At 37.2% G+C, this 10,082-nt stretch overlaps 1 protein-coding gene across 1 annotated transcript in view; it reads right to left on the reverse strand.

Moving 5' to 3' along the window:
* LOC107725164 (netrin receptor UNC5C-like) overlaps positions 1-9,833 on the reverse strand; it is a 165,907-nt gene extending 156,074 nt beyond the window's left edge. The window contains exon 1 of the mRNA XM_016534336.1: positions 9,394-9,833. Coding sequence (XP_016389822.1) covers positions 9,394-9,478 — 85 coding nt within the window. The 5' untranslated portion in view covers positions 9,479-9,833. The remainder of the gene's footprint in view (positions 1-9,393) is intronic.
* Positions 9,834-10,082: the final 249 nt, after the last annotated feature.

The raw sequence follows: 10,082 nt of genomic DNA on the forward strand, positions 1-10,082 counted from the left end.
CCATCCATCCATCCATCCATCTATCTATCTATCTATCTATCCTCCTTTTATCTATCTATCTATCTATCCATCCGTCCATCCTCCTTTTATCTATCTATCTATTTATCATCCATCTATCCATCTATCTATCTATCTATCTATCTATCTATCCATCCGTCCATTTGTCCATCCATCCAAGAGAGGCAGACCGAGAGAGACACAATGTGTGCAGATCACATAAAGACAATCTCTGTTTCCCACTGAGAATTTCTGAAACCTCAAACAAGTTTCTACACGAGCACCTGCTGCTGTTAATGAGACAACTACCGCACTGCATCTCTCCCTTAACGCAATCGCTATTCCCATCATATCCGTCGCGCTCGGCCAATGAGAAAACAACCGTACCAAGGTCAGAACAAATCACTCAGTCAATTGGAAATACGACAGATACCATTCACAACCTCATCAAATATCAGGTTCAGTCAAGCTCTGACATGCACACAACATGCAAGCGGTGTGCAAATCATGCGAGGCTTTTCTCTGTGCGGCATCTGTGGAGTCTGATATTGCAGCAGGGATGAATTTTCATTCAGTCAAAGTGATAAGAACATCTAAACCTGAATGTGAAGCAGAACTGGGAATGAACGGGGGGGATCCTCACAGTCAGAGAGCAGATAAGCTCAACCAAAGAGCTCCAACCGGGCCAAAAATGGACTGTGTTACTGAATATCTGCATCTGCTTCAGTCTCCCAAAACAGAGCTGTGCGAATACAGACCTGGAGGTTTGGATCACAATGTGGAAGCTGTTACAGACCCCATCAAATCAAAATGTGAGTTTTGTGGCTTTTAGCTCATGTCTATCAATATGCTAGCATACTCTTAAAAGTTGACACCTTTTAGCAGATATAAGCATTAAAAATTAACAGGCTTTCTCTTCTGGGAAATGGTCTACAGTATGCATATGAAATATGCAATACTAGCATATTACTTACATTACACTGTGCAGTACATATAATATACCATATCTTTAAAAAATACTAACTGAAGTAGTAGGCTTCAGATTTTCGGGAATTTTCTAATATAAGCTGCAATTTCAAAAATTCAGGTTTGCTGTGCTTGTTTGTAAGGCTGCACAATTTGGACAAAATATTATGATTATATATCATATTAATAATAATAAGAAGAAGAATATGTATGTATGTATGTATGTATGTACTGTATGCATGCATTTTTTAATTAAGAATTTTTGTAGTCTTTCAAAAAAGTGAGACTTTTTTAAAGAAGTCTCTTGTGCTCATCAAGACTGCATTTATTGGACTAAAAATACATCAAAACAAAAATACTGTGAAATATTATTAAAATAACCGTTTTCTATTTGAATATATTTTAAAATGTAATTTATTCCTGTGATGCACAGCTGAATTTTCAGCATCATTACTCCAGTCTTCAGTGTCACATGATTCTTCAGAAATCATTCTAATATGCTGATTTGCTGCTCAAGAAACATTTCTTATTATATATATATATATACATTATTTATTATTTATATTATATATGTGTATATGTATACATTTGAATTTTTTACTTAACATTTATTTTAACTTTTAATTAAAAAAAAACTGAAATGTAAGTTTTTTTAAGTTTAAGTTTTCTATCTAATATTTATATTTTAATTAATATTTATTTAAGTTTTAGTTAATGGCAGCAACTCTCAAACTACTACACCAATAATAATAATAATAATCTAAATAATCTAAAATTTTGTTGCAATTTAGGGCAGATTGCCACAGTGATGAAACAGTATGTCTTCAGTCACTAGCTATATATATATATAGATAGATAGATAGATCTATATACGTAGTGTACCAATGTTCATATATACGATGTTAAAGCCCTAAAAACTTCCTGCATTATTAGGTCACAGTGACGCTCCTTTTTAGGTCCAGAGATGCTTTGTCCCGCCTCTATGCATCTGAGGCCGCTGTGATTGGCTGAAGAAGCTGTCAATCTGTTGAAGCGCTCAGGTAATATATGGCACCGGCCGCAGATGTTAGTCCTTTAACTGAAGGGCGTAATTTTTTATCGACTATAATTACCCGTGCACAGAAAAACGTGACACGAACAGAGTGCAGCTTCAGCCGAAGCGCGTTTTTACATTTATCATCTGTGCTACGAATAGCATCCGCAACACAGCAGAATCACAAAGCTAATGCTGACTACTGCGAACGGCCATGATCAAAGGCCTGGGAAACATGCACATCATGTAAATATTCATCTCCACTGGCCCCGTTTTTCCCTCCTAAACTTCTTGTCCGTACAGAAGTTGTGTTTCGCAAGGCCGTCTCTCGACACACTCCGTCTTACTGAGACGCACACAATGCTGTTATTGTGCGAGCTGCCCGCCGCGGGGCCGATGGGGCCGTGTGTTGCTGTGTGTGACGGACCGTCTGTGCTGAGCTATTTGTGTGTGCGACTGCGAGAGCTGAGAGGTGATATATAACCATCATAATCGCAGTCATTACAGTCCCTGATGAGCACACTGCCTGGAGAGCACTGAAAGAGAGATCGAGAGAGTTAGGAAGAGGAATTCAACATCAGATCCATGCGGACTCTACAGTAGCTACTTCATTCCTGCTGTTATTGGCCATCTACCAACTAGAGATGGGACACAAACGTTGACCAGTTGACTAGTCTTGTCTTTACATTCATCTCCTACATTCACTGCTGCAGCCATACACAATTAATTGAGTGTCACACCACAAGAATTGCATTTATAAAATGGTTTGCCAAGCCATAATTAGTTTAAATTGTGCAACTTGAGAGTGTTTAATAGCTTTAATAGCAATAAAGAAAGTTTATAAGATTCGATTAAAGGAGTCAGTTCAACTTTTAATATATTTTACTTACTGAATTAAACATTCTGAATCTTAATTAGCTACAGTACAGTGTTGCTATTGTTAACTAAAACTATTAAAAAATCGTTTTAGTTAATTGAAATAAAGCTGAAAAACAAAATAAAAATATTAGATTAAAAGTTAAGCCTAAAAAAAACTTGAAGAAAAAAATGAAAACTAGAAATGTTGCCTTGGCAACTGACGGAAATAAAACAAGTTGAAGTTTAAGTACTAAAATTACTGAAACTGAAATAAAAACCGAAAATATTTTAAGCATAAAAAATATATAATTATACATATAATCAAATTACTAAAACTTAAACTAAAAAAAAAAAAAAAAAACTAAAAATAAATATCAGATGTGCTTGCATCATTTTTTTTTTTAAATGTTCACAAATGCTCATATATTTAAAAGTTTAAATAAAAACATAAATAGGAACATATTGATTTTAATATTGCTGTTAAATAAAAATAATCATATATCATATTTCTTTGTGCATATTTATTGAAAAAAAAAACTGTGGAAAACAGTGTTATTATTTTTAACTAAATTTACCATATTTTCCCTTCTCGCATAAAACATTTGAATTAGTTACAGTACAGCGTTGTTATTGTTAACTAAAGAATTGTTACTGATAACTAAAACTATTAAAAAATTTTTCGTTTCAAAATATAGCTTAAAAAAATAAAATATAAACATCAGGTGAAATCTTAAACAAAAAACTTGCATTGACAACTTGAAAAAAAAAATACAATTAAAAATGACAAGAAACACATAACCAAATTACTAAAAATTACACTCAAATTAAAACGAAAACTTAAAATATAAAAATAAAACAAATTCAATATATTAGTAAATACTGTAATATTATATAAATAATATAAAATAAAATATACATTTTAAAGGGATAGTTCACCCGGAAAAAAAAAATCACCCTGAAGATGTTCCAAACCTCCTTCCATAGTGTGGAAAAAAATATTATAGAAGTCAATGGCTACCAACGACTGTTTGTGTTTGTGTCTTTTGTGTTCAACAGAAGAAAGAAACTCATACAGGATTTGGAACAACATGAGGTTGAGTAAATGAGGACAGAATTTTTGTTTTAGAGTGAGCTATCTCTTTAAGCAGTTGCAAGGGAAATACACAAAACTTTACTGAATATTGTCAAAAGTTATTATTGTTTTAGCTGCATTTTCCAGCCCCACTACCAACCTTGTGATACCGACCTCCTTTGACGCAATCTGCAGCTCTTTTCATTTGGAGGTCAAAGCGGCACATGCCGCTTGTGTAGAGAGGCACGTTCAAGCCCTGACGTGAATCATGTGAAAAGGCCTTTAGATGTTCACAAACACACACACACACACACACACACACACATTATCTCTGACAGTCTTTGTGTGCATGATGAAACAGTTGCATTACATTCATCCAATTAAAAGAAACAAAGAAGACAAAGAACAGCATAAAACAAAAGACCTCCTGCGCTACTCACACACTCCTCTGTATTCATCACGACTCTTCAAACAGATCACACTCACATTAATTAAACACATGCAACTTCAACAGTGAGTGCAGGGATACACTCATGCCCTCGGGTCAGCAGGTTAATGTCAGCCACGCTCATCTCCTACTGGCTGAAAGCCCTCACTGCAAAGGATCATGGGCATTTTTCCCCAAAGCAATGACATACTTTCTATTCCTATTCTTTATCTGCTAATAGATTACGAATGAGGATAAGATTCTAAGTTGACATTAGTGGAAGTATAAATGTCAGCAGTCATATTAGACCTCAAACTTGACTTCATATCTCAACAAGATTTAAAGGAATAGTTGACCCGAAAATGAAAATTTGCTGAAAATGTACTCACCATCAGGCCATCCACAGTGTACATGAGTTTGTTTCTACATCAGAACAGATTTGGAGAAATGTAGCATTACATCACTTGTTCAGCAATGGATCCTCTGCAGTGAATGGGTGCCGTCAGAATGAGTGTCCAAACAGCTGATAAAAACATCACAATAATCCACAAAAAATCCACATGACTCCAGTCCATCAGTTAATGTCTTGTGAAGTGAAAAGCTGTGTGTTTGTAAGAAACATATCCATTATATAAACATGTATAACTGCAAACCATTGCTTCCAGCTAAAATATGCATCCTCTATCCATAACATTGCTTTCTCCAGTGAAAAGTCGCCTCACCTGAATCAGGAGAGAAATATGCACAGATCAAGCACCGTTTACAAGCCAAAACAGCTCTATATAAATATACTGGTGGATTCTGATGTGTAAGGACAACAGGGAAGAGACTTTTTACTGGAGAAAGCATTATTATGGATTTTGAACTGGTATTTTGGTCAGAAGCGACATTTTAAAAAAATCTTTAATGATGGATTTGTTTCTTGAAAAAACACAAAGCTTTTCACTTCAAAAGACATTAATTGATGGGCTGTGGATTATTGTGATGTTTTTATCAGCTGTTTGGACTCTCGTTCTGACGGCACCCATTCACTGCAGAGGATCCACTGGTGAGCAAGTGATGTAATGCTACATTTCTCCAACTCTGTTCCTTCCCATGAAGAAACATACTCATCTACATCTTGGATGGCCTGAGAGTGAGTACATTTTCAGCAAATGTTTTTCGAAGCAAATTCATTTTTGAGTGAACTATTTCTTACCTAGGAAACGAGTGCTGATCACCCATGCAAAACTTGCCACTATTATATATGCTAGAGCGTTATGGGTTGTTGCCGGTACAAATTACCCTCCAAAGTTTAATACTTCGAGGCAGGGGTTTGTTTTGCCTTAGCAAACACCACCAATGAATGTCCTCTTCAATCATAGTAAACAGCCCATCTACAGTCTCTATAGATGGTGTGTGGGCAGCTGTGCTTGGAGAAAACACTCAACCGATTCTACCGAACAGAAGTCACTATTCACGACAGACAGCGAGGTTAAGAACTGCGGCCTGTCTCGAAGAGCTTCTCTTACATGTTTTTGTCACTCCTAACACAAAAACACACACATTCACGGGTCGATGTGTGAAAAGTGTGAAAAATTCAAAAATTTCTAATAAATGCTGTTCTTCTGAACCTTCAGTTCAGCAAACAATCCTAAAAAAATGTGATTTCCACAAAATATTAAGCAGCACAACCGTTTTCAACATAGATAATAATAATGTTTCTTAAGCAGCAAATCAGCATATTAGAAGGATTTCTAAAGGATCATGTGACAGTGGAGACTGGAGTAATGATGCTGAAAATTCAGCTTTGCATCACAGGAATAAATTACATTTTAAAATAAATTCAAATATAAAACAGTTATTTGAAATTGTAATAATATTTCACAATATTACTGTTTTTATTGTATTTTTGTTCAAATAAATGCAGCCTTAGTGAGCATAAGAGACTTCTTTCAAAAATTCACGGGTCGATGTGTGAAAAGTGTGAGTGCAGTGTGAAAAATTAGCCTGACCTGCTGAACTGTACTAGACAAATCCAAGCAGCACCACTCCAGTGATCACAGCTAAATTGGGTTATTTCACCGTTTGTGTACGTGCTGGAGACAACATGAATGTTTTCCCCTGAGTCAACGTGAAACACTGTTTGCAACCCATTTTATTCATGCACTACTATTCTTTTATTCAGAAAGGATGCATTCAGTTGCTCAACAGTGACAGTAAAGACATTTATAATATCACAAAAAAATAGGGCTGCACGATTAATCGAATGCGATTGTCATGCGCATTTTGATAGTAAAAAATTGTAACAACCTCAAATGGTATTTAATTATAAAATGAGCATAAACTTTGGGGCAGGGCTTAATTTAATACATTATAAACTGATTGGATCATGAAAACAGGTGCTACCAACGCTATCTCACGACCAATTCGTACGTATTTTACGAGGTGGCTAATTCGTACGAATTCATACGACCTCACTCGTACGATTTTGTACGATTTGTCTAGACCCCAGTGACGGATAAGTTTAGGGGCAGGGTTAAGTGTAGGTCATTCGTACAAATTCATACGAATTGTGCAACTCGTAAAATACGTACGATTAAGCAAAAATCGTATGAATTTGTACGAGTGAGGTCATACGAATTAGCCACCTCGTAAAATATGTACGAACTGTCGTGAGATCGGGCTGGTGCTACATATTTGAATACAGCTCAACGGGAGGGTTTGATGATGTCAGCAGAAGTGGAAAGTCGTTTCATGGGCAATTTTTTATTTTTTTTTATAACATGCAACAATGAATCGCTCACAATGACTCATATATTAAGAAAATAAATAAGAGTCCATTTTGATTTCATGCCGACTTTAAGAGTGCGCCACCAGACTTCAGATTTTCTTTCTTAAATCTTACAGCCCTGTCTCCCTCTCTCTCTCTCTGTGCTCTGCCCTGCTGTTTGTTTGACACACAACACAAACTCGGCGGCAAGAGAGACGGCTTTAGCTAATGGCTTTTTAATGGGCTGCTGGGTTTCTTGTGTCTCCGAGCTGATGGCCACCACTTACCCTAAGCACACAAACACACACACGCGGCATACAAACGGAGTCATTCCCACTTTGTCTTGTCTCCTTAAAGTGACTTAGAAACCTCACTCCACTAACGACATCCTGCTCTTCAGCAGACTGGAGTCACATATGAACCCTGATTCCATTACGGACTCATAAAACACTCTGCAAAGACCGAGACACAAGACAGACGCTCTCTAATTTCATAACTCAACATTACAGCATGCATTCACACAGATGAAAATGGGAAAATGCTTCGCATTGCTATAATAGAGGGATTTAGAGCAGAAATTTAGAACAGAACTTCCTGTAAATCCTGAAACCTAACCTAATCTCTCATACCTAAAATGTAAAGCGAAAGATCAAATGCAGAGAAAGGAGAGGAATCATTTACTCACTGTCATTTCTAACATATGCAACTTTCTTTCTTCCATGCAACCCGAAGTCTCTGTCCTGCTTTTTTCCATATATCGGAAGTGTATAACGGTTTATGCTGTCATACTTTAAAAAGCTCCCTAAAAGTATGACTTATGCACTATTTACCAAGTCATACAACAGATTTGTGCAGCTAACAATCCAAAACTGTAGTTGTTGTTCAATTAAATTTCATCCTCCAACACAGCTCTCAATTCCCATTTGTGCTTGTGCCCCATTCAGACTTTGTACATATCAAGGATGGCACTTGGCAGAGACATTGTGTGCGCCATGGAAGAAAGTCATAAGGGTTTGGAATTACATGAGAGTGAGAAAATTATGGCAGAATATACATTTTTGAGAGCACTGAATAATCATTTTGACTGCCAATGAATAAAAACGCTATTATCAAATCAGCACAACATAGTCAAATAACACCTTCAGCAAACATGCTTCAATGTAAACTTAAAATGTAAATACATAAAAAATTAATTTAATACTACTATACATCTAAAATAACTTTTAAGCAATTAGGCCTACGTTTTTTTTTTTAATTGCCATCTGTCCAAATGCAAGAGATTAAATATGTAAGATTTTAAATCCATCTTCAAAATCTCTGTCTTTCAATAAAACTTACTTGACAAAAAAATACATGAATGGAAAAACTCGCTGTGAATCCCTGAGATACCGGAGTGTTTCAGTGGAATCTTCCGCTGGAATCCGCAATGACAAAATACCATGCATGCTTAACATATAATAACATATCCAGGGGGAGAAACGATCAAATAATGTATTTACCGAACCAGTTTTGCAGAGACAACATTTCAGTAACCACAAAAGTCCCACACTACAAGTCAAAGCGTGCTAAATAAAAGCTCGCGAAGTCGCTGTCGCCCGGGGACGTCACCATAGTAACAGTACGCTAGCGTTTTCAGTCAGAGCGATATCGGAAAATACGCTGTAAAAATTTACTTAGATTGCTGTCAGTAATTACATAGCCTATAGATTTTTAACGGATTGCAAATATTCCACAAATATTTTTTTGTAAATGTAGGCTATCAGATTATGACGGTTAGTTAACTATGCTAGATACTGTTGCGAAGCGAGAGACGAACCTCAACCGAACCCGCGCCACAACAACTGACAGAAAAATCAAGGAATAAAAAGTCAATGAATTATTCGCGCTCTGCATAAACTTATTTATTAATAATCTCCTCAAATCTCATTTTTGACAGCATAAATCATAATAAAAGAGAAAAAAACAGAAAACATGTATGGTCGGTGTTTTAAATTAAACTACTCCTAAGGCATGACTGTGGCTTTGCGGTCTCAAATTCCAGATCAGATCTCCATTTCGATTTCAAAGTACTTCCCTGACATGGCTGTTTTGTGTGTAAAATTGCCAAAGCATCAACACGTACAAAATCAGCGACAAAAAGATCAATCAATATAATGTTGTTATTATAGGCTAATGTTCCGGTGATGTGAATAAATGATGAACGCAATATATGATATAGATTTCAATACAATAAAAATAAACTTTCAGCAAGACATTGAAATATCTCTATAACTGGAAGGTGGTCTTACCTTGCGCGTCAACTATTTGGAGCAGAACCCACAGAAAGAGAAGCACTAATCCCAATCTAAATCTCTGACGTTTGTTTTTCCCCATGACTTCGGAGTTTGGAAACTCCTCAGCGCGGAGTATTCGTTCCTTCTTCGGTTTGCTTCGGTCGTTACGGAGGAGCTGCTGTGGCGGTGAACGGAGGACCGACGCCGTTACGCGTCCCAAATTCTGCGTGCGCTCCTCACGGAGAGATCAGGAGAAGGTCCCGGGACTGGAGGTGAGGAGCGATGCGCAGCCGCCCTCTAGCTCTCATCTAAACGCGCTCTCCACAGACGCGCTCTCACTCCTCTGTCTGTACGAGTTGCTCGTTAGTTGAGAACGCGCGCTCATTCACTGTATGGCGATGTGTTTGTGCTGCTTTTCTCTCACTGGATGCGTTCAGAGGAGCTGCGGGTCGGGTTTTCTGCATCCAGCATCCAGCTGTATGCATGTGCGCTCGGCGCTCGCCGAATATGAGCAGCGTGAGACCCGTTTCTCGGTTTAACCCGCATCCAGCTGCCCGCCTCTGCCCTCCACCGGCTACTGCGAACACTAGGACCGGATTCACCGACGGATCTTCTGCTGAAATAGATGATTTTGCGATCTGGATTTGACCAAACTTGGGTGGAAATGCACCTGATATGACACTAAACATGATTTTCTTTGCTAT

Source organism: Sinocyclocheilus rhinocerous, unplaced genomic scaffold, assembly GCF_001515625.1.
Source record: "Sinocyclocheilus rhinocerous isolate Xijiao unplaced genomic scaffold, SAMN03320098_v1.1 scaffold1295, whole genome shotgun sequence".
In the NCBI taxonomy this organism is placed as follows: domain Eukaryota; kingdom Metazoa; phylum Chordata; class Actinopteri; order Cypriniformes; family Cyprinidae; genus Sinocyclocheilus; species Sinocyclocheilus rhinocerous.